The following is a 25988-nucleotide window of genomic DNA, read 5'->3' on the forward strand; positions in this document are numbered from 1 at the left end:
ACTGGGATTGGAATTTTATGCATCTATTTGGCTGGACATAGTATGGACACTGGGCCTTCTCGACCAAGGTTTCATGGAAAGAATTAACCCCTAATTCCTTAGGCATCTGTTGTATGTAATAAATTACCTAGTATCGTTCAAGAAATATGTATAGAGAAAAGTCAGGTGCCCTCCAGAAGAGTCCCTCAATTCATTTTCCATGTTCTGTGACTTCAGACGAGAAACCCCAGCTGAGGAGGCAAATATACTCAAGGAAAGTAATAGTTTCCAAATGCCTGGCAGTGCCAGGAAGGGGCCATGTCCATGGACCACTATGTAAGGATATCTCAGTCTCTAGTCAAGCATGGTTTATGGTGCCAAATAAGTGCCAGGTGAATTCACTACATCTGACAAAATCTCAAAACCAAGTTTAACGGATAATATTTATGATTATGTGAAAAAGACTGAGGAAATCACTGAAGTGATCCATCATACAGCACCTCCAGTTCCAAAGAATACTGACTTACTTCAGGTGATAACACTCTACCATTTTTAAGTTTTTCATCCACACTGTTTCTTCGTTTCTGGAGCTGATCCTTTTCTTTCTGGAGGACTTCAACTTGTTCTGAAATCTTTATTTTCTCCTCAGCTGTGCTGGTCTGGAGCTGCACGTTCTTTTCAGACAACTCTTGTTCCAATAAGTTCAGGCGAGTTGATATTTTCAAACTATCTGTGTTTAAGGCCTAAAAGATACAACCCACCAGACACCAAAAACAGTTACTAGAAATCTAGACTGCATAAAAATTAGGAAAAACATAGAGAAAATTGCTAAATGAATACATTTGTAGTTTTTACATTATTGAGGGAGGGGGTATTCATTTTCTTTTTTTGTTTTTGAGATGGAGTTTTGCTCTTGTTCCCCAGGCTAGAGTGCAATGGTGCGACCTCAGCTGACTGCAATCTCCGCTTCCCAGGTTCAAGCGATTCTCCTGCTTCAGCCTCCCAAGTTGCTGGGATTACAGGCACTTGCCACCTCGCACAGTTAATTTTTTGTATTTTTAGTAGAGACAGGGTTTTACCATGTTGGCCAGGCTGGTCTCGAACTCCTGACCTCAGGTGATCCACCCGCCTCAGCCCCCAGTTCTGAGATTACAGACGTGAGACACCGCGCCCAGCCGGGGTGTTCATTTTCTAAAATCTTAAGCTGAATGCCTTTTTTAAAAAAACGTTTATTTAAACTCTGAATTTACTACCAAGAATTGCCTTGACTAGGTTTTCAGAGGCAGTATTTTTCTTTTTTCTTATTTTCTAAACTGAACTTTTCTTTCTTGGCTCACATTCTACATTGTAGAATTATGTTACAATTTACTAGGGGTTGAGATTTGGTGTGTTTAAACATATGATTGGTTGGCTTAAACATATAATTTGTTTTTACTCTTAATTTATTCTGATCAGAAAATATGGCCAGATTTATGGAGATGCTCATTATGGTCAAATTTCAAGTAATTTGTAAAATATTTTTCACAGTAATTATCTGTATATACTACCATAAGGTTTATTATATAGACACATACTATCATAAGGTTTATAATTTTAAAAAGGCATTCCCCTCCCCCAGGCTTTTAATTGAATCCTACTCTCAGACAGCCACCTTCAACCTTTTCAGTTGGTTCTTCTGGTGTTTATGTCTATGTTTCTGAATGACATTATCAATTTCAGACATTGTCTATTGACTGTGTATTATGGGAGATAAGGATTTAGCACTCTTATAGCTACTGTACTTCCCAATCTCCTCCATTCTCCCAATATAAGTTACATTACAGTTTTTAGTTAAATCAATATTCATTTTCATTATTATAACTTTGTTATTCATAGGTGAACTATCTAGTGTGAAATGATCATGCTTCTGTTTTGATACAACTTTTTATTGCACCTTATAGCTAGTTCTTCTCCAACAGAACTATAAAATTCCTCAACACTTTTTCATTTGATCAGACTTATCAGGAAATCTTTTCCATCTATTCTTTTCTGGAAACATTTTGCCTGGAGCGTCCATCCTGCTCCACACTGGGCCAGTTGTCCTGGGTCTTCCCTTTGGTATTTCCTGAGAATTTCCATGTTGCAGCATATTTTCAGAATCCCGAGTCTTCTTTTTTTATAGTTTGTGCCATTATTTTTGTGGAGCACGTTCTCTAGTAGTTTCCTTCGACAGGCTTAATGGGAGATTTTTGTTTTTGTTTTTTTACCTGAAAATGCTTATTATAGCTTCACATTTGATTGAGAGTTTGGCTAAGAAGAAAATTATTTATTAGACTTAATTTTCCTCATGAGTTTAAAGATTGCTTCAGATCTTAAATTTGTCATGAGGAAAGCTGAGAAGTCCAATGCCATTCTGATTCTTGCAATTTACAAGTAGTCTTTTTTGTCTAGATGCTTTCAGGACCTTCTTTTTTCCTCAGCGTATCCAAACCTTCACAATGCTATGTTTTGGGTACTCATTTTGCTGGGCCCTTGATGGGCTATTTCAGTCTAGAGTCTCACATTACTGGTGTTGAGGAAAAAAAAATTTTTTTTTTTGAGATGGAGTCCCGCTCTGTCACCCAGGCTAGAGTGCAGTGGCGTGATCTCAGCTCACTGCAAGCTCCGCCTCCCGGATTCACGCCATTCTCCTGCCTCAGCCTCCTGAGTAGCTGGGACTACAGGCGCCTGCCACCACGCCTGGCTAATTTTTTTGTATTTTAGTAGAGACGGGGTTTCACCGTGTTAGCCAGGATGGTCTCGATCTCCTGACCTCGTGATCCGCCCGTCTCGGCCTCCCAAAGTGCTGGGATTACAGGCTTGAGCCACCACGCCTGGCCAAGAAAATTTTTTACATGATGTCTTTGATAATCTCTTCTGTTTTCTCTGTTGTATCTTTCTGAAATTCCTATTATTTGGATCTTGGGCTTCCTGGATTTATCTGCCAATTAAATTTTTTTCTCTCCTACTTTCTATTATATTTTTACTTACTTTTGGGGGTATTTCCTCAACTTTATCCTCTGACCCTTTTTTTTGAGATGGAGTTTTGCTCTTGTCGCCCAGACTGGAGTGCAATGGCACGGTCTTGGCTCACTACAACCTCTGCCTCTAAGGTTCAAGCGATTCTTCTGCCTCACCTCCCAAGTACCTGGGATTACAGGTGCCCACAACCATGCCTGGCTAATGTTTGTATTTTTAGAAGATACGGGGTTTCACCATGTTGGTCAGGCTGGTGTCGAACTCCTGACCTCCAGTGATCCACCCACCTTAGCCTCCCAAAGTGCTGGGATTACAGGCATGAGTCACCGCGCCCTGCCTATCCTCCAACCCTTTTAATTTCCAAGAGTTCATGTTTTTAATAACTTGTAGTTCTTTATAGTCTTCTTTTACCACACTGAGAATATTAAGATTTCTGTGAAGTTTTTTCCGCTTCTTGTTCTATCTCTAAAGTCTGTGAGTTTATTTTTTCCTTTTGTTTTGTTTTCTGTCTTTAATAGTGGCATTCCTGAAATGTCCATCATATTTCAGAGTCAGGTATCAAAAAGCTGCTAAGATTTGTGGTGACAGCATACATATGGGCCACTTAGTTGGCAGCTTCCAAATTTAAGTGTTTTTATATCTTTTTAGATGTTTCAGAAAATATGCTAATCTCCTGCTAGGAAGTATAAATCTGGGCCAGCATTCTTGGATCCAAGGAGAGATTAGGAAATAGATGTTTCACAATTCATATGCAGACTTGCATTCATTCCCTATTTGGAGTTTTTTGACTTATCACAACCTTTGCAGTGCCTGGTTCAATCTTCGGAAAATAAATCAGTCCCAGAGTGAGAAAAAATAGTTTCATGACTATGCCCTGTTTTCATCTTTATGCTACTCCTGCCTTCTGAAAATCTTGGTCCCTTCATTTCTGAATCTTTTTGATGTTCTATGTGAATTTTATCTCTCTAAAGCTGTTATTTTTTTTAAAAGGAAAACATCTAAAGCATTCCTAAAATGCCCATCACATTTCAGAGTCAGATATTAAAAAGCTGATAAGATGTATGGTGATAGCATATATGTAGGATCTTGGCCTGGCTCTCATTTGTGTCCCTCTAGGTACTTGGACTGCAGCATCTTCTGTTCTGCTAAGTTAATAAGCTCTCATCTATTTGCTTTCCATCTTTTCTTTTTTTGGTAATCTTTTGTCCTCTGTTATCTCCTCTACTGTCTTTTCCTTTTTATGGCTTTTCAAAAAACGTAATAGCTTTAATGAGATATAATCTATATACCATACAATTCACCAATTTAAAGTATATAATTCAAATCTGGGCATGGTGGCTCACGCCTGTAATCCCAGCACTTTGGGAGGCCAAGACGGGCTGATCACAAAGTCAGGAGTTTGAGACCAACCTGACCAACATGGTGAAACCCCTCTCTACTAAAAATACAAAAATTAGCTGGGTGTGGTGGCACGCACCTGTAATCCCAGCTACTTGGGAGGCTGAGGCAGAAGAATCTCTTGAACCGGAAGGCAGAGGTTGCGGTGAGCAGAGATCACGCCACTGCAGTCTAGCCTGGGCGACAGAGCGAGACTCCATCTCAAAAAATAAATAACAATAAAGTATATAATTCAATGGTTTTTTGTATATTCACAGTTATATAACCATTACCACAATCCATTTTACATTTTCATCACTCCCCCAAAAAAAGAAACCCCATACCTATTAGTAGGCATTCTATTTCCTCCCCAATCCCCCACCAACCCTAGGTAACCACTATTCTACTTTTTTGTCTCTGGACAGAAATGGAATTGCCTGTTCTAAAGACTTGATATAAATGGTTTTATACAAAGGTGGTCTTTTGTGACTAGTTTCTTTCACTTAACATAGGTTTTCAAGGTTCATCCATGTTGCAGCATATATCAATACTTCATTACCTTCTATTGTCAAATAATATGCTATTGTATGGATAATCAGTTTATCCATTCATCACTTGATGAACATTTGTGTTGTTTTCAGTTTTTAGCTATTATGAATAATGTTACTATAAATGTTCATGTTCAAGTTTTTGTGTGGAAACATGCTTTCATTTCTCATGGAGACATACATACAGAAATAGATCTATCTATCCATCCATCCCTAGGAGTGAGATTACTGGGTCACATAGTATCTCTAAGTTTAGCCTTCTGAGGAACTACAAGATGGTTATCCAAAGCAATTGCACCATTTTCCAATTTCAGAGCAGTGTATGAAGGTCCCAATTTCTCCACCTCCTTCCCCACGTTTCTTATTATCTGTTTTTCTGATTATAGTCATCCTAGTGGGGAGTGTAGAGTGGTTTACAACCAGAATCAAATAGTGTATTAAACAGAATACCTGACTAGATCTCAATTTCTTATTTTCCAGGTGACTCTTCTCCTGTAACAGAGCCTCCTTCTTAGAAACTATGGCCTCCCGTTTCTTTAAGTCTTCTTCCAGTTCCTCTAATTCTTGGCGTTGGTTCAGAACTTTCTCTACTTCTTCATCTAACCATTTCTTTTGCTCATCCAATTTCTACATTAAAATTCAAAAAAAAGTTACTTGTTTTTCCTTCTGCCATAAAAATTACATGGTAATAATATAATTTCAGATTGGCTGAAATCTCTTAAATGAACATTTAAAAACTATCACTCAGAGTAACTCAGGTTCCCATCTGAAATCCTAAAGACATCAGTGGTTCTAGTCGAGACGTAGCTATGTTGTTTTATAAAGAATTAAAATTTACTCCCCAGATATGTTAAACAGTCTAGGATTTTTTAGCCTGACAAATAAGGGACTGATAATTTTCTATGCCTATATTAAGAACATGCTGGAGTCTTTTACTCTGTTGTAGTGGTGCATATTTCCATCACAGCACTTACACTGGTGGTTGCTCTACTTATCTATCTCCCCAACTTGAGCTCCTTGATTGACTGCAGGGGCTGTAGTTTTTAACTGTCTATCCACATGGCTGGTATATTGCCTGGGCCACAGTAGGCATTCGGTAAAATGTTAAATGAATGAGTGAATCAATGCCTGATTCAGTCAATCAATGAAGTGAATAAATGAATACACACAGTGGAAGATACAGATGATGGAGTTTGGAAGGAAACCCAATTTGCATTGTAGCTTGTCAACCTCAAATAATTATTTAAAAAAAAAAGAAAAAACAAAAATAAAAAATTGCTGAAAAGATCTCCAAAACAAACATCTGAGTACTCTCTTGAATTAAGGATACCCAGAAACAAATACAAACATAAATATAGATGGAATATGACTGTTTAAAAGGAACTCTACCAAGTGGACACGGTAATGAAGCACTGCCACCAAAACAACAAATAAATGGGAAAAGAAATCAATATAGTATTATTTCCTAGTCCTTCATGAACCTTCTAGAAAGGGTTTCTAGAAATCTATAATACAATGAGACAGTGAATATATATAAGAAAAAGAGAGCAAAATGGCCAAGGCAAAGAAGATGCATAGCTATTGAGTCTTCCAATAATACTAAGATATTAATAGTATGATCTTATAAGCACTATCATGTCCAGATAACACTGGAGCCTAAAATATTATAGTAGCTCTACAATTATTACGAACAGAAAGAGCAACTATAAATATGTTAGTTTTGTCATATCCTTAAATACTCCAGTAGGAGATCCTAGGAAGTCTAGCAAGTAACTTAAATATATTCTACAAACATTATTAAACTGTGAGTGGAGTTTGAAAGATGAGTAAGAGATTCTTTTTAAGCTCCACTTAAAAGTAAAAAACCTAAAATATTACAACTGGTGATGACATTTCTGGGTGGAATGGGTGTGTGTAGGAATGCACCCATGTCACTATTAAATGTCACCAATAAAATATAATATAAAATTTATGAAGAGAATAAATTTAGAGTAAGGTAGAGATAATTGCATTCTGGGTATTTTAAATACAGTATTTTTTCTTACAGAAAATTTAAAATTTCAATTTCTTTGAACTTCAAAATTAGTTTGTGGATTATGACTTTCTTTTTAAAAGATGGCACTAAAATAATGGCTTTTTAATATATAGAGTACATATACAATTTGGCTTTCTTTGAATGTAGAGTTCTGATTTTTAGAAATATACTCGTCTTTGGCCAGGTGCAGTGGCTCACACCTGTAATCCCAGTACTTTGGGAGGCCAAGGCAGGCGGATCACAAGGTCAGGAGATGAAGACCATCCTGGCTAACACGGTGAAACCCCATCTCTACTAAAAATACAAAAAATTAGCCGGGCGTGGTGGTGGGCACCTGTAGTCCCCGGACTCAGGAGGCTGAGGCAGGAGAATGGCGTGAACGCAGGAGGTGGAGCTTGCAGTGAGCTGAGATCACGCCACTGAACTCTAGCCTGAGCGACAGAGCAAGACTCAGTCTCAAAAAAAAAAAGAAATATACTCATCTTCATGAGATGGGAATAAATACAATCCAGTGAACATAGATTTCATGTTTATATTCTACAACATTCAAATAAACTCATTTCTACTGAAATAAGAATATATTGATTCTGCTGAGAGCAAGATAAAACAAAAATACAGTACATTTCTGGATGAGAAAATAATTTTGTAATAATAAAAGTTTCACTACTTAGGCAACAGGATTATTAGAAGCCCAAATCTTAGCATCACACAATATACCCATGTCACAAACCTGAACATGTATCCCTGAATCTAAAATTTAAGAAAATAAAAATAGTAAGTTTCAAAACAAATACTAGAAATTTTGCATTCGGGTGGCATCTAGTGTTTGAAGGTTTTATTCAGAGTCCACCAGTTTTTACATCTATCTATCTATCTATCTATCTATTTGTTGAGAGGGAGTTTTGCTCTTGTTGCCCAGGCTGGAGTGCAGTGGCGTGGTCTCGGCTCACTGCAGCCTCCACCTCCAGGGTTCAAGTGATTCTCCTGCCTCAGCCTCCCAAGTAGCTGGAATTACAGGCACCCGCCACCAAGCCCGGCTAATTTTTGTATTTTTAGTAGAGACGGGGTTTTACCATGTTGAGCAGGCTGGTCTCGAACTCCTGACTCAGGTGATCCACCCACCTTGGCGTCCCAAAGTGCTAGGATTACAGGCGTGAGGTTACCTCTAGACAACCATCAGATTGAAGAGAAACCAGGAAACACTAAATAGAATTGGCAAACCTGGAGTTGGTCTATACTTCCAAATGAACCTTTTCTCCTTTTCAAGTTACATGCATCGAGATCCTCAGCTTTTGGTTTTAGACCTTCTTCCTGTCCTGTTTTTAATTGTAGTTCCTGTAGAAAAAGAAATTGAAAACACCTTATTGCATTTACACCTGACCATTAAGTATGCTGATGATAATTATTTTCTTTTTTTGGAAACAAGGTCTCGCTCTGTCACCCAGGCTGAAGTGCAGTGGCACAATCACAGCCTCAAACTCCTGGGCTCAAGCCATCCAGCGACATTTTCTTAACATTTACTTCGTTAGTCACAGAAAGAGAAAATGAGTAGATGACAGTTGGGGCTCTATTTCAGAAGAAAATAATGTGGGGATTTTTTTGTTAAAAAAATTTTTTTAGAGATAGGGTCTTACTCTGTAACCTAGACTAGAGTGCAATGGCATGATCATAGCTCACTGTAAGCTCAAGCTCCTGGGCTCAAGTAATACTCTGACCTACCTCAGCCTCCCAAGTAGCTAGGACTGTAGGTGTACACCACCACATCCAGCTAATTTTTTTTTAGAGATGGGGTCTTGCTATGTTGCCCAGGCTGGTCTCCAGTGATCTTCCTGGCCTCCAGTGATCCTCCAGCCCCAACTTCCTGAAGTTATGGGATTAAAGGCATGAGTCACCATGCTCAGCCTTAATTTTTAATTGACAAATAATAATTGTACATATTTGTGAGGTACATAGTGATTATTTCAATACATATAATGTATAGTGATCAGACCAGGGTAATTAGCATATCTAAGAAGAAAGGAATGTTAGCTCTTACTGAGGCAATAATATATAACTGCAAAAATTAAGATTTACTAACAAAACTGAGTGTTTGTTTCATTCTTCATGAGTGTTACACATTAGCATAACAAGGATAAGACTGAAATTTGTAAGTGGGTTTTTCTCTTCTGCCTTTCTGAGCTCATTATCTTCATAGTTACTCCACCCAAGACATCCATCTGCTGTGAGTATATTAAAATTTATTATAGTAAAAATGCAAAAAGAAAAGTAATGTTCAATTTCTGGTGTTCAAAAATGGGAGTTTGCAATATGAGAATAGACTTGGAGACAGATCATGGTCTTATGAAGCGTATTTTCCAAATTTCTTTAGTTTCCATCCACATCTTTTTTTTTGTTTAGACGAAGTCTCACTCTGTCACCCAGGCTGGATGCAATGGCACAATCTCGGCTCACTGCAACCTCTGCCTCCTGGGTTTCAAGCAATTCTCATGCCTCAGTCTCCTGAGTAGCTGGTATTATAGGTGTGTGCCCCCACACCTGGCTGATTTTTGTATTTTCTTTTTTTTTTAGGAGAGATAGGGTTTTACCATGTTGGCCAAGCTGGTCTCGAACTCCTGAGCTCAGGTGATCCGCCTGCCTCGGCCTCTCAACGTGCTGGGATTACAGGCATGAGCCACCACGCCCAGCCTCCATCCACATCCTAAGGGTCAAGTCAAGAGGTGCGATGTTGGCCAGGCATGGTGGTTCATGCCTGTAATCCAGCAGTTTGGGAGGCCGAGGCAGGCTGATCATCTGAGGTCAGAAGTTCAAGACCAGCCTGGCCAACATGGTGAAACCCCGTCTCTACTAAAAATACAAAAATTAGCTGGCTATGTGCCTGTATTCCCAGCTACTCAGGAGGCTGAGGGACGAGAATCGCTTCAACTTGAAAGGTGGAGATTACAGTGAGCTGAGATCACATCACTGCACTCCAGCCTAGGTGACAGAATGAGACTCCGTCTTAAAACAAAACAAAACAAAACAAAAGGCGCAATGTTCACGGTGGCCTCCAGGGGTTTAGAAATGACGTTGTTCATCACTAAAGCTTAGCAGGACAGTAAGGAGGACATGAGTCAAAGTGGGCCAGTCCACATACTCTCTATTACTGGTCTATGATGGATAAGCACGCAATTGAAAGTGCTAAGATACGTTTATAGCAATTTGACAGAATAATTTTATGTTTGATGACTCTTAACAATTTTTAAAATAGACTTTTATTTGTATATTTTAAATTTTACTTTTCTACTAATTCATGTTTTATAAAAGTGTTAGGCTGTGACAAATTTATAACAAAATAAAAACTATACCTTCTCCACAAGTAATTTCAGAAGGACTGATAGAAAGGAAGTAAAAGAAAAGCTTAGGCCGGGCGCAGTGGCTCACGCCTGTAAGCCCAGCACTTTGGGAGGCTGAGGCGGGCAGGTCACGAGGTCAGAAGATGGAGACCATCCTGGCTAACATGGTGATATCCTGTCTCTACTACAAAATAAAAAAAATTAGCCGGGTGTGGTGGCGGGTGCCTGTAGTCCCAGCTACTCGGAGGGCTGAGGCAGAAGAATGGCGTGAACCCAGGAAACGGAGCTTGCAGTGAGCTGAGATCACGCCACTGCACTCCAGCCTGGGCAAGAGAGCGAGACTCTGTCTCCCAAAAAAAAAAAAAAAAAAGAAAAGCCTAGTGCTCTCCAGCCCTGGGAATAGCGGAAGGAGAAAAGAGACAGTAAGAAAGACTTGTTTCCTAATTGTGCTCTGAGTTTTGGTACAGAAAGGGGGATGATAAGTAAAGGTATCAGTGGGGACAGAGGGGCCCCTAACCTATTCAGGAGAGAAAATGCAGACTGCAGTGCAGAAGCCCCACACCCATATACAATTGCCCGGCCTTGCTGAAAGAGCAGACATACAACTAGGAAAGAGACCCTCACTGGACACCTTGGTCTCATGTGGCATGGATCCTGAGTTGAGAGCTAATGTAGGTACTCATTATGGGGAACTGGCTCCCAAACTAGGTATAAGGACAGGCCACTGGGCTAGCAAGCTAGGCAGAATGCCTAGTAGCCTCAGTAGGGCTTATAATGCTAGTGGGAGATGAGATGAAGGGAAAGCACCCCCATGCTCTAAACCAGAAGCAAGACCAAACTGTGAGTTATACCAGCCAGGGGTTTCATCATCAGGGCCCAGCAGATTATACGGGTAAGGTGAACAAGGGAGAACAATTTCCAGCTGCTCACAATCCTCAACTCCAAGGCATAGGATAAAAGAAAACTATACACCCAACCACAACATACACTGGATGCCATCTTAGGGAGAGAAGCCTAGGGAACAGGAGGCTAAGAGACTGAGCATTCTTATTCAAGAGACCTGAGAAGTATTTAAAGGAAGTGTTTACATTTTTAGAACAAGGTTTGATCAGAGAGAACATCTGATTAGTTTCCACCATATTTCCAGCAATAATCATGACATGGATAGAAGAAGAGAGGGGCACTCACAAAGAAGACAGGTGCTATAGACTAAATAAAGAAAAATGTTACACCCATCTGGGTTATGAGTGAATTTGGACCCTATTTTTTTTTTACCACCGATAGTTCTTGATACTTCCCTAGCTCTAGTTCATAGCTATAATTTAGCCCCTGTCATAGTCCTAGAAATTTCAGGATGATGAAATAAAGCTGAGTTGACTCTCTACTATTTCTGTTTGTCCACATACACTTTAAAAGTATACTGAACCTGTAATCCCAGCACTTTGGGAGGCCGAGATGGGTGGATCACGAGGTCAGGAGATTGAGACCATCCTGGCTAACACAGTGAAACACCGTGTCTACTAAAAAGACAGAAAAATTAGCCGGGCGTGGTAGTGGGCGCCTGTAGTCCCAGCTACTCAGGAGGCTGAGGCAGGAGAATGGCGTGAACCTGGGAGGTGGAGCTTGCAGTGAGACGAGACTGCACCACTGCACTCCAGCCTGGGTGACAGAGAGAGCCTCCATCTCAAAAAAAAAAAAAAGTATACTGCAGTAGTTCTAATTCCCTCTTCCACATGTTGCTCCAGACAATGCCTTTTTTCTTACATTGTAATCTTTGTTATACATATTAAAATAACTGTGTATCAGGCACTGTGCTAGGCTTTTTTATCCCATTTAGCCCTCACAACAATCCTATGATATAGGGGCTATTATAAAATCCATTTTATAGATGAGGAAATGGGTGGTTAAAAAGCTTAAAATCACACCACCACCCACAATTTCAGGAGTTCTCATATCTTTTCTTCAAAGCCTATCCATGGACCTCAGTTAAGAACTGCTGCTCTGAAGAGAACCTATGCAAAAGTTGTACTATTCTTTAGAGATGGTTTAGTCAAGTAGAAAAGAGACAGACAGGAGTGTCAGACTTAGGACTCTAAGCAGGTTTTCTGTTTTTGCATTAAGTAGAGGATACATCAACAACATATCTTTGGGAAAGTCTGTTCCTTTTTCTGGAATACCTGCTATCCCCCATAAATGGGTCATTTCACTAGAATTAGAGATCTGGCAAGATGGAATAAAAGTGCCCTAGGTGGCAAGGTGTGGTGGCTTATGCCTGTAATCCTAGCATTTTGGGAGGCTGAGGCAGAAGGACCTCTTGAGTCTAGGAGTTCCAGATCAGCCTGGGCAACATAGTAAGACCTCATCTCTACAAAAAGTTAAAAAATTTGTGAGGTACGCTGGCATATGCCTGCAGTCCTAGCTACTTGGGAGGCTGAGGGGAGAATTGCTTGAGCCCAGGAGGCCAAGGCTGCAGTGAGCTGTGATCACATCACTGCACTCAAGCCCAGATGACAGAGCAAGACCTTGTCTCAAAAAAAAAAAAAAAAAAAAAAAGTGCCCTAGATAAGAAGGTAAACAGTTTGAGTTACAAGCAGAGTTGCACTTCAGCAGACTTCTACTCTTTGAAGAAGAAAGTGTCTTCTTTTCCCTAAGCATAGATTTACAGAGTGCTATGTCTTGCTGGTTTAAGCCATGGCCTATGAGAGATGAGGAGTTAAAACTCAAAGACCACAACACTGAACAGGTATGCCAGATCTTCACATTGGAAGAAGAGCTAAAACAAAACAGACTAAGTTGTTGGCAGCAGAAATGAAAATTGGACAGATTGGTGTTTTAAAGATATACTCTGAAGGGCTTTAGTGGTTCATTGGATATGCATAAGAAAGAGGCAAGAGCTAATGATGATGCCTCAATTTCTAGCTCACCCAACTGATATATCATGTAAGGCACATTGGAGAACTACATTTTTTCACCCATGAAGGGAGCAGGGAGTGGGGAATCATGGAAAGGTAAGTAAGGAAGATCATGAATTCATCTATAAGACAACCTAGGGAAGAGACTGGAGCTCAAAGAACAGACTTAGGATTAAGCATTAAATTTGGAAATTTTCAGTTTAATTGCAGCTATGGAAAAGTATCCTATACTCACCTAGGATAGAGTATAGAAGAGGGCAGAGACCAGAGCCATGAGGAACTCCCATATTTAAAAGGACTGGTAGAGTGGGATGAGCTAGCCAAGACAGAGAACAAGCAATCAGAGAGGAAAAAACAAGGGAAGTATAATGTCACAAAAGGCAAGGGGAAAATACTTCAAGATGGAGGGAGTGCTGAACTGTGCTGGATGCACAGTATTAAGATAAGGACTTTAGCGACAGCGACAGTACTAGTTAACTTCTCAAGAGCTGTGAAGTGGGTGACAGAGCCAGAAGCCAGCTGGAGAGGATAAGGGAATGAATGAAAGCAGAAGTAACAGAAAGAAATGCAGTCAACTTTTCCAAGAAGTTTGGTTACAAAGGGGAGGTAAGAAAGGGAAGGGAAAAAGGTTGAAGGAGGATAATTTTAGGATGAAAAAAACTAAGATATTTAAAGATAAATCCAGAAGAAAACAAAAGTTGAAAATAAGAAAAAAGGATAAAAGATGACACATACATGCTTAGCACAGTATTGCTTGAATATAAATCTCAATGTTACCTACTGCTATAATTATTGTTATTACTATTATTATGAACATCATTATTACCAGTTCTTTTAAATATGGGAGTTCCTCATGGCTCTGATTTTTGCCCTCTTAACTTCTGTACTCCATCCTAGGTGAGTATAGAATACTTTTCCATGGCTGCAATTAAACTCATACTCGGCTGGGCGCGGTGGCTCAAGCCTGTAATCCCAGCACTTTGGGAGGCCGAGACGGGCGGATCACGAGGTCAGGAGATCGAGACCATCCTGGCTAACACGGTGAAACCCCGTCTCTACTAAAAAATACAAAAAAACTAGCCAGGCGAGGTGGCGGGCGCCTGTAGTCCCAGCTACTCGGGAGGCTGAGGCAGGAGAATGGCGTAAACCCGGGAGGCGGAGCTTGCAGTGAGCTGGGATCCGGCCACTGCACTCCAGCCCGGGCAACAGAGCGAGACTCCGTCTCAAAAAAATAAATAAATAAAATAAATAAATAAATAAATAAACTCATACTCTTCACTGGGTTGTCTTACAGTGTCAAGGAAATTTAAAAAGCAATTCCATTTATAATAGCATCGAAAAGAATATCTAGGAACAAGTTTAAGTAAAGAGGTAAAATACTACTAGTACACTAAAAATTAGAAGACATTGCTGAAAGAAATTAATGAAGACCTAAACAAATGGAAAGACTTCTCATGCTTGTGGATAAGAAAATTTAATATTGTCAAGATGTCAGTACTACTCAGTGCAATCTAGAGATTCAACAATCTCTATCAAAATTCCAATGGCCTTTTTTTGCAGAAATGGAAAAGCCCATCCTCAAATTCACATGGAAAAGTGTAGGGGCCCTAACTAGCCAAAATAATCTTGAAAAAGAAGAGCAAGGTGGAAGGACTTACTTCCCGGTTTCAAGACTTAATACAAAGCTACAGTAATCAAAATAGTGTGATACTAGCACGAGGACAGACATGTAGACCTATGGAATAGAACTGAGAGTCTAGTAACCATACATCTATGGCCAGTTGATTTTTTTTTAATAAAAATTGGGGCCAAGCATGGTGGCTCAGGCCTGTAATCCCAACACTTTGGGAGGCCAAGACCGGAGGATCACTTGAAGCCAGGAGTTCAAGACCAGCCTGGGAAATACAGCAAGACACTGTCTACAAAAAGTAGAAAAAAAAAAAATTAGCCAGGTGTGGTCGTGCACGTCTGTAGTCCCAACTGCTTAGGAGGCTAAGGCAGGGGGATCACTTGAGCCCAGGAATTGGAGGCTGCAGTGGGCTATGATCATGCCACTGCACTTCAGCCTGGGTGACAGAGACCCTGTCTCAAAAAAACAAAACTGCACATATGTAAGGTATACAACATGATATTTTGATATACATAGTGAAATGATTAGTCAAGCTAACATATTTATCTCTTCACATAGTTAGCATTTGTGTGTGTGTGTGTGTGTGTGTGGTAAGAGTACCTGAAATCTACTCTCTTAGCAAATTTCCAGTATACAATAGTCATCATACTGTACATTAGGTCTCTAGACTTATTTATTCTATACAACTGCAACTTTGCACCACTTGACCAACACCTCCCCATTTCCCCTATCAGCATTTCTCTATTTCCCCCTCCAACTGATTTTTGATAAGGGTGCCAAGTCCATTCAGTGGAGGAAAGAACAGTCTCTTCAACAGATGGTACTGGTACAACTGGAGTTCCACATGCAAAAGAATAAATCTGGACCACTACTTCACACCATATACAAAAACTGACCCTAAATGGACCAATGACCTAAATATAAAAGCAAAAACCATAAAACTCTTAGCAGAAAACATAGGGGTAAACCTTCTTGACCTTTGATTTAGGCAATGGACTTTTAGACATGACACCAAAAAGCACAGGCAACGAAAGAAAAAAAATAGATAAATCGGACTTCAATGAAACTAAAAATTTTTGCATATCAAAGGATATTATCAAAGTATAAAGAAAACCTACAGAATAGGAAAAAATATTTGGAAATCATGTATCTGATAGGATTTAATGTCAAGAATACATAAAGAACTCATACAACTCAACAACAAAGACAAAGAACCAAATTAAAATGTGGACAAAGAACTTGAATAGACATTTCTCCAAAGGAGATATATGAACAGCCAATAAGCACATGAAAAGATGCTCAACATCATTAGTCATTAGGGAAATGCAAACCAAAACCACAATGAGATACAACTTCATACCTACTTGGATGACTATAATAAAGAGAAAGAAAGAAAACAGGTGTTGACAAAAGTGTAGAGAAATTAGAACATTCACACATTGCTGGTGGAAATGTAAAACGGTGCTGCTGCTTTGGAGAACAGTGGTTTCTCAAAAAGCTAAGCACAGATTTACCATATAACCCAGAAATTCTACTCCTAGGTACATACTCCTAGGTACATACCCAAAGGAATTGAAAACAGAGACTTACTTGTATGCCAGTGTTCACTGCAGCATTATTCACAATAACCAAATGGTAGAAACAACTCAAGTATCCACTGATGGAAGAACTGATAAAGAAACTGTGGCATATCCATACAATGGAATATTATTTGGCAACAAAAGGGAATGAAGTTCTTGTACATGCTGCAATGTAGACAAACCTTGAAAATATTATGCTAAGTGAAATGAGCCTGACACAGAAGGCAAAATATTATATAATTCTACTTATATGAAGTATCTAGAATAAGCAAATTCATAGAGAAAGTAGATTAGAGATTACCAGGGGCTGGGTGAAGGGGAAAATGAGGAGCTGCTATTCCATAATAGTTACAGAGTATCTGTCTAGGGGGAAGAAAATGTTTTGGAAATAAATAGTGGTGATGATTGCACAAGATTGTGAATGTAATTAATGCCACTGAATTATACACTTAAAAATAGTTAAAATGGGCCTGGCATGGTGGCTCACGCCTGTAATCCCAGCACTTTGGGAGGCTGAGGCGGGCGAATCACCTGAGGTCGGGAGTTCAAGACCAGCCTGACCAACATGGAGAAACCCCTTCCTACTAAAAATACAAAATTTGCCGGGCATGGTGGCGCACGCCTGTAATCTCAACTACTCAGGAGACTGAGGCAGGAGAATCACTTGAACCTGGGAGGCGGAGGTTGCGTTGAGCCAAGATCACACAATTGCACTTCAGCCTGGGCAACAAGAGTGAAACTCCATCTCAAAAAAAAGAAAAAAAAAAAGTTAAAATGATAAAATTTATGTTATATATATTTTACCACAACTTAAAAATTAATAATAAACAATGAGTAACTTGGTTTAAATGTTCTTTAAGTTCCCTTCCATTGCTGAATTCTATGATTTTTTTTTTTAAGATCGGAAAATAGGTTATATCCATTGTTGAAAATCTAGGAAATCTGGGGCATACTGATAATGGGAGAGGCTAAACATGTGCAGGGACAGGGAGTATATGGCGTATCTCTGTACCTTCCTTTCAATTTTGCTGTGAACCTAAAACTGCTCTAAAAAAAATAAAACTTTAATTTTTAAAATATCTAGGAAATCTCCAATTATGTCCCACGCCTTGGGTTCAGCTTAACATTTCAACGGAACAGAGCCTGGCACATAGTACTAGATAAGTGTCTGTTACTATGATCATCATCATCTTTTTCAAAAAAGCCCTGTGGGACAAGTAGGATTAAGGCCATTTTAGATAAGAATAAACAGAGAGGGTAACATTTTTGAGAAATTTGAGAAAATTTACTTTCTCAATAAATCTCTCAGCCAGCAACTGAGCGAGCTACTGAGCAAGCTAGGATTTGAACCCATGATAGCCTGGTCCAAGAGCCTAGGCTGACACCACTAAGTTCCTCCCCAGCCCAATCTATTCTAGAACTGCTGTGCATACAGATCTGATCATTTTTCTGCTCACTGTGAATGAAATGGTACCATTTTACCTGGTACTTTTTCTATGTAGCCATATAGACAATGCATGTCAAAGCACTTTGAAAACAGAAAATCCTATTCAAATGGTAGGTATTATTTAGAAAGTTGGCTTTATAAACGTATGTTTTTGACAGCTTCAATTAAAGTTAAGATCCTACTAAGAGAAATTACCATTGTACCTTCTTTTGTGAAGTCAAAGCCTTCAAGACAGTACTCAGAATTCAATAAATAGGTTTTACTATGTAGATGAACAAAGCTTTAAAGTGAATAAGGACAGCAGTAAAGGACAGGTCAAGGGTAGATACTTCACAAGCCAACTGAATGAAGACCATGGCTTCGTTAGCTCTGAGTCGTTTAACATTTCATATTATACTTAGCAGGAATGTATGACAATATTACTTTGACTTTTTGCTGGTCCCGCTTAATTACTGCATCCAGTTGCTTCCTTTTTTCATTTTCTTCTTGAAGTTTTCTTTGTAGCTGTATCTTTTGATACTTCATGTGATCTACACTCTGCTCTAGTTCATTAGCACGTTTCTCATTTTGGATTGACAGTGATGCCAGTTTCTTACTATCTTGTTGCTTCTTCTGTAAGACCTGAGATCATATGGAATATTTCAAAATGAAAAACTGAATCTCTCACATTCCTCAACTAAATTTAATCTTTTCATTTGATGGTAAAGGAAGAAATTTTCCCTAGATTTTCATTTATTTTTGACAGGTTCACAAATAATCGCTTGCTCTCATACATTTCCATTTTTGCAATTAGGGAAACCATCATAATTTTCATCACATATGTGAAAGTATAAAGAATGATGAGACTTCCTGATGTGGACAACAAACAAAATGAAACAGATGATTTGCTTTTTATTAATAAGTATTTTAATTTAAAAAATAGGTAAAACATTATAAAACTGAATTTATATTTTAAAAGAGTCACTCTTATACACCCCTAATCTACCTGTCCTGCTTCCCAATGCAAAATTACCAAAATCTTAAATATTCTTCCAGAAAAAAAAGTATGCATATGCATGCAAATAGCTTCACATATATTCTATATAGACTACTGTCTCCCTTTTTTCCTACTTATCTCAGGGGTCTTTTCATATAGATTTGTTCTGGGTGGCTGCATAGTATTCCACTGTGCTGTTGTTTTTATAGCTACAGCTATATAGCCTAAATCGTTAATCCCTGAGTTAGGATGATCAGAGCTGATAACATCTTCCCTGAGAGTGACCAACCATTATAATTACTATTTTAACATTTATCTTAAATTCCTTCTCATCTAACTAAAATTACATATAGATAGATTAGACTTTCAAAGTGTTCACACCACTAATATAAACTACTTGTGTTATAATTTAGTCCTGACCAAACATATATTAGACTTGTATTATGTGATTAGCATTGCACTAAGTACCGATTAGGTGGTATAAAAAAGGTAAAGGGATGTCATTCATAAATTATGCAAACCACAATTAATTATTTCCTTTATCTTGGCAATAAAGTGTTAGCCTAGGCAAGTTTTGTTTTAATTAAACTAAGTATCCAAGAGGCATTGCTGCTTAGAGCAGTGCTACTCAAAATGTGATCTGTTGACCAGTGCTAGTTCACATTGTTGTCAATTTGCACCCCTCAGCATACTATTAGATTCAATTGATGTTTTCTTGCAAGACTTTTTTGATCAAGAAAGCTGTGCAATGATTGACATTTATCTCATCGCAGAAGAACAATCTGCAGATGAACTACTTTGGGTACCACTGGCTTGGAGGCCACAGGCCTTTGCTGTTTCCAGTACCTAAACTGGACACCGGCTTTGCCACTTACAATTGACAGTAATTACAATACTGCAGCAAAAATTGTGATACCAGCATTTTAGTGTCTTTTTCACATAATAATAAAAATATCAGTGTAAATCCTGAAAGTCTTAAGAGTGAGATACTGTTGCCATTGTCTTTTGTACTTATTCTATAGTTGCTCAAAAGTGCATCTGTCAGCATTAAACTATTAATGCAGCATGTAATGCTCTACATATTCCTAAAGCCATTAAAAATATAGGTTTTTGAAGTCCTTAATTTTAAAATGTTGTTTTAAAAATTGAAACAACTTTTTTATACCAATAAAAATACTAGTATTTCAATATTTTAAAACAGAATGATATGGCTGGGTGCGGTGACTCACACCTGTAATCCCAGCACTTTTGGAGGCCGAGACAGGCAGATCACTTGAGGTCAGGAGTTTGAGACTAGCCTGGCCAATGTGGTGAAACCTGTCTCTACTAAAAATACAAAAATTTGCGGGCGTGGTGGTGGATGCCTGTAGTCCCAGCTATTTGAGAGCCTGAGGCAAGAGGATCATTTGAGTCTGGGAGGAGGCAGTTGCAGTGGGCTGAGATACATGCCAGTATGATATGTTAAGAGTACTGAAAACTGGTATTGTCATCACCACTATGGGACTCTGACTGAGTTATTTTGCCTTTCTAAACCTTTGTTTCCACATTTGTAAAATGACTAAAAATGCCCACTTCAAAGGATTAAATAATGCATATAAACCATTTGGCATGTATAGGCCCTCAACAAATGGTAACTACTGTCCTCCTCATCCTCCTTATCCCCATGAGTAGTGCATGGATATGTCAAAGGTACAACATTTCTAAAATTATGTCTTGTTTCTGTCCTCTGCTGTATCAGATGTTTCTTTTGAGGTAAAGTTCTACACCTTTCATTTCTTTTCCTTATCAGTACTCTTAGCAGAAAAGGATATACAGCAGGAAGCAAAGCATGGAAAGGTGAATTCCAAAGTGGAAATAACTATTCTGAAGGAAAATGGAAGGTGTGACATAGATAACCACCCTACGTCCTCTTTTAAGCAGTTCAAACATTCAAGTCATATTATTTTAACTTGATGTTGACTTGAGAAGCTATTTAGGTAACAACTTTTAGTGGAAATATCCAGATGTTTGAGGTGGCATTAGAAACCCCAGGAGGGACTTTTCTGGCCTGTCACACCAGAATATCCCGGTATATTACAAAATACCAGGCACACCAGAGGTATATTGTAAACACCTACTTTGTTGAAAGCAAATAACTGTGGCATAGTTCAGCAATAATAATAATGCTGTGAATAGATTAATTACAACTCTACCTATAATGGAAAAATATAAATATGACATGAAAGCAGTAGATCATGAGAGGTAAAGAAATAGAGGAGGCATCCTAGAAAGTTCATTATGATCAGACTAACAAAGCACTGTAACTCTCTCCAAAGCACCTGGAAATGGCTTCTTCACACAAAATCTCTATGTGATGGAATATTTCTCACAGAATAGAATGTTTAACTGTAGCCATTTCTAAAGTTAAAGCTAAAACCAGGCATTAGGAAGTTAAGGATGAGTCGCAGTATACAAAGATATTAACCCTTCTTAAGCCAGTCAGTTATGGTTTCAGAAAACCATATCTCGAAATAGTTCTCATTTGTTAAGCGTCTACAAAGTGTCATATATGTACCAGCTGTTTTATTTGTATTATTTAACCATTATTTAATCCTTTGTCCTTCAGGAAAAAAGCACTATTCTGTAGTTATCTTTTATTTCTTACCATGTGGTTTTTTGATATGAAGATTGAAAGAATATACTTCTTGAATGAAGAAATATACTACCCAGATTGTAAAATATGTAAATCAACCAGCACACTAGAAAAGTTGACACCCAGTTTCTCTTGCTGGTATAAACTGAATCCCACTTCTTTCCTAACTCAGTACAAGAACCCTCAGAAGCAAGAAAGCTTAAATAAGTTTTCTCAATTACATTTTTTAAATTACCTGAACTCTCAGCTTTGCAGCATCCATCTTTTTACGGAACTCTTTCTGTAATTTTACCTTCATTGCAACATCAGAAAGATCTTTGTTTTCCAGCTCCTGTAGCTGCTTTTGTGTTTCAGTTAGTTCGACTTTTGCCTGTTCTGCGTCATGCTCTAGCTTTGTTACTTTCAAAGAATACTGCTTGCTTACAGACTTGGCATCGTTACCTTAACCATAATAATAATTATTATTAGTATAAATTAGTGAAAAGAAGTTAAACATCAAAAACATAAAAATACTCTACTCTAAAATCCAGCCAGGCAGTGATACTATTTAAGGCATAGCATTAAAAACCCAGTTGTCCCCACCAACCCCCATCAAACACAGCTTGCCATCAGGCCTCTTAATGATTAATTCCTTAATGATTGTTTCCATCTGCGGCCAGTCTCACTGGTTCAATCTTTGGCGTTTAGAGTGACATTTCTGGTCCTCTGAATTTGTAGTTGAGCTTTGCTGGCATCAAACTCAGGTAAAAAGGATATTTGGAGTGACTGTCCTCTTGCTTAGTATACTCCAGCCTCCTGCTACCGATAATCTGTCTCCTTGAATTCCTTTTTTAAATTATTATGAAAAATTTTAAATATAACAAAAGAAATAATAAAATGAATCCCCATCATCCAGATTTAAAAGTTATCAAGATTTTGTCACAGCTGCTTCAAATATGCCTAAAGGAATCCAGATGTCATTTCATCTAACCTATATATACTTCATTTTGTTAAATTCCTCTTCTACTTATACATACTGCAATCAGCATTCATACAAAATATGGACATAACCAAAAAGTCATTATCACACTAACAATATTAATACCAATCAGCCCATATTCAGACTTTCCCAATTGCCTCAAAATGTGTTTCACAACTGGTTTATTTTAATCAGGATCTAAACAAGGTCCACAATACATTTGATTGTTACATCTCTTAAGAATCTTTTCATCCAAAGCTGACTCTCCTTTATCACTAACCTCAACTTATTCGAGATTAATTCCTTTTAAATTATTTTCTTATTAATATATAGAACAGAAAAAATAGAATATAGATATTTCTATATCTCTTTTTATTCTAAGTCCAGCTAGTGACCCTAAAAGCTTGGTTTTGATTTGCTCTGAATAGGCAACTGTCCCTGAACTAGACTGGCAAACTCGTGGCAGTAAATAATAGGAGTCTAAAGCTCAGGGGATGAATAATCACCAGAGACAGTTAATTATACTATATATTTATTGAGACAGAGTCTCACTCTGTCACCCAGGCTGGAGTGCAATGGTGCAATCTCGGCTCACTGCCACCTCCGCCTCCTGGCTTCCAGCAATTCTCCTGCCTCAGTCTCCCAAGTAGCTGGGATTATAGGCACATGCCACCATGCCCAGCTAATTTTTGTATTTTTAGTAGAGACAAGGTTTCACCATGTTGGCCAGACTGGTCTCGAACTCCTGATCTCAAATGATCCGCCCACCTCGGCCTCCCAAAGTGCTTGGATTACAGGCATGAGCCACTGCACCCAGCCTATTATACTATTTATATAGCTGGTTATACTGCTATCCAAAAGTACTCATCATTTTTTGATAAAAGTTATTTAACTAAATGCATTGTGAACTGTCCTCTGACTCTAATTTACGATTACTTGACTAACTTTAAAATACATACAACTACTATATTTTAACAAATCATTTTGGACTATTCATTAATTGTTCAACACACCAATATTTTACGAACCACTAAAAAAATACAGTGCCAATTACAACATGTTTATTTTATTTTTTTGAGACAGGGTCTTGCTCTGTCACCTAGGCTGGAGCGCAGTGGTGCAATCATGACTCACTGCAGCCTTGACCTCTGAGGCTCAACCAATCCTCCTACCTCAGCCTCCCAAGTAGCTAGGACTACAGGCAAGTGCCACCAAGCCCAGTATGCACCTGTAGTTTTTATAAAACTTTTTTGCAGTGTATTAGAACTGATAAAATATAGTATAGATGCCCTGTTATTACTTACTGCCAACTACTTAGTTGGCAGAAGTAGCTGCTATTCAAGAGAAGTCTTCAGTGAGAGAGCATTAAGGGCATTAAGTTGTTTGTGTTGTTTTTTTGACATTTTTTAAGAAGCATCCTCTGCTTAGCTGCTTTCCCAAAGCTTTCTCCTTTCTCATTCCTAGTGACATGTGTGCTATGCATCATTCTAGCTCCAGTTACCCAGATGTTTAAATTAGTTTGACCATGCTGCTTCCTCACAGGCAGGATCAAACCCTAGTTGACCCCTCTTAGGAGTATCTAGGAGCTGATCTAGAATCAGGGTACTGCCTGTGGAAGCTGAGGATGTTTACCCACTAGAATCAATGACTTTCTTTCAGAAAGGTTATCTTACTATGGATCTCATTAAACAAGCATGTTTTTGTAGCCTGGTATACCCAACGTGGTTGCTTTAAAATAGAGGATACCAGAGCTTACACAGAGAAGACCCTTTTCTTGCTCATTAGAACCAATGGCAATTTGGAGCTTTCCTAAAAATACTCAGAGATGGTGACTATCAAAAGTGTCAGTGAGTGCTTACTTTTCAATGCCCTCTCACTGAAGACTTCTCTTGAATAGCAGCTGCTTCTGCCAACTAATAACAACAGGACATCTATACTATATTTTATCAATTCTAATACACTGCAAAAAAAATTTATAAAAACTACTGGTGCGTACTGGGCATGGTGGCACACGCCTGTAGTCCCAGCTACTTGGGAAGCTGACGTAGGAGGACTGGTTGAGCCCCAGAGGTCAAGGCTGCAGTGAGTCATGACTGCACCACTGCACTCCAGCCTGGGTGACAGAGCAAGACCCTGTCTCAAAAAAATAAACATGTTGTCATTGGCACATTAAGTGCCACAGAATTTCAGCACAATGCAGAGTTCACACTGGTTAGAACAATTCAGAGGTGAAATCCCAAAAGAACAAAATTCTTTTGATAATTAACCTCCACATATTGGCCTAAAAACTCACCTTCTTACACCAATCCAAGCTAAGTGGATAGATCTGAGCTTCAAAAACTAAAGTAACTGTTATCACATCAGAAGCAATTTTAGAAGTTTTCTTTCTCATATAAGCTGGTTCACAAGATACTATTACCTGTTTTTATTAATTCTTTAATCAGATCTTCCTTCATCTTGATGTTAATTGTAAGTTCTCTCATTTTTTGTTTAGCTTCCGTAAGTATGCGTTCTGAATTCTTTAATTTTTGCAAATTCAATTCTTGACTCTCCTGGAGACAATCAATCTTTAAATCTTAAAAAAAAAAAATGCAGAAATAAAACTATCTGCTGGTAAACTATTCAACAGAAGTAGTTAAAAAAAGAAAAGCAGACACAAAAGCAATTTAGAGGTGGCAGTGGAAGAGACAAAAAAGAAGGGAAGGAAAAAGGGGAAAAAATATACAGCAACTGGGACTCTAGCATTCCAGCTTATAGTAAGAGTTTTTATTTTCTTACAAATTAATACGTGTATGTATATATTCCTCCATAATATCCCATAGGTTCAGACACACAGTTTCTCAATGCCTTTAACATGAGTTATTTGAGACAGGTGTAAAATTTCCAGATGGATAGAGGGGTGAATTTGTTTCCTATCAACTTCTACTTTTATTGTAATTGGAGAATATAGACTATACCAGGCTACTCAGAGTGTGGTCTAGCACTGTTTGTTACTGCCTGCACCAGAATGTAAATCAACTATGTCACTAAGCACACTGCTTTAGTTCAGGTGACACTTTTTTCATAGCCAGACTTTCTCAAGGAAGAAACTAGTGTAAGCTCATTTACATTCCAATGTAAATTTTTTTCCTGGTTGCAGAGCAGTAACAAACAGCTCAAGCATGGCTGCTTGAGTAGCATTTACCTTTATTATTTCCACATTTTTATATTTATTTCAGTTATACTTAAATTTTTGGCTCATAAAGCCATGTATAGGTTCTTAAAGAGATGCTCTACATTTTCAAAGTGTAACACTTATGTTATTTATATTCCCGACTCCCTTTTTTGTGGGTCAACCACACATTGACCAAGAGAGATGAGTTAATAAAATCTACTACTACCGGCTGGGCACAGTGGCTCGTGCCTGTAATCCCAGCACTTTGGAAGGTCAAGGTGTGCAGATCACAAGGTCAGAAGTTCGAGACCAGCCTGGCCAACACAGTGAAATCCTATCTCTACTAAAAACACAAAAATTAGCCAGGTGTGGTGGCACACACCTGTAGTCCCAGCTACTTGGGAGGCTGAGGCAGGAGAATCGCTTGAACC

General features: G+C 38.5%; 1 protein-coding gene across 4 annotated transcripts in view; it reads right to left on the reverse strand.

The window, feature by feature from the left end:
- Positions 1 to 25988, reverse strand: part of KIF27 (kinesin family member 27) — an 85862-nt gene that overhangs the window by 21405 nt on the left and 38469 nt on the right. For 2 of the 4 annotated variants that reach the window (XM_011953969.1, XM_011953970.1), the window contains 6 exons: positions 24823 to 24978; positions 21681 to 21886; positions 18261 to 18458; positions 8158 to 8271; positions 5352 to 5528; positions 507 to 722 (listed from right to left, as the gene is read on the reverse strand). In XM_011953969.1, coding sequence (XP_011809359.1) covers positions 507 to 722; positions 5352 to 5528; positions 8158 to 8271; positions 18261 to 18458; positions 21681 to 21886; positions 24823 to 24978 — 1067 coding nt within the window. The remainder of the gene's footprint in view (positions 1 to 506; positions 723 to 5351; positions 5529 to 8157; positions 8272 to 18260; positions 18459 to 21680; positions 21887 to 24822; positions 24979 to 25988) is intronic. The other 2 variants (XM_011953971.1, XM_011953972.1) reach the window with 2 other exon arrangements.

The sequence above is a fragment of the Colobus angolensis genome, unplaced genomic scaffold (genome assembly GCF_000951035.1).
Source record: "Colobus angolensis palliatus isolate OR3802 unplaced genomic scaffold, Cang.pa_1.0 Scaffold379, whole genome shotgun sequence".
Lineage (NCBI taxonomy): Eukaryota > Metazoa > Chordata > Mammalia > Primates > Cercopithecidae > Colobus > Colobus angolensis.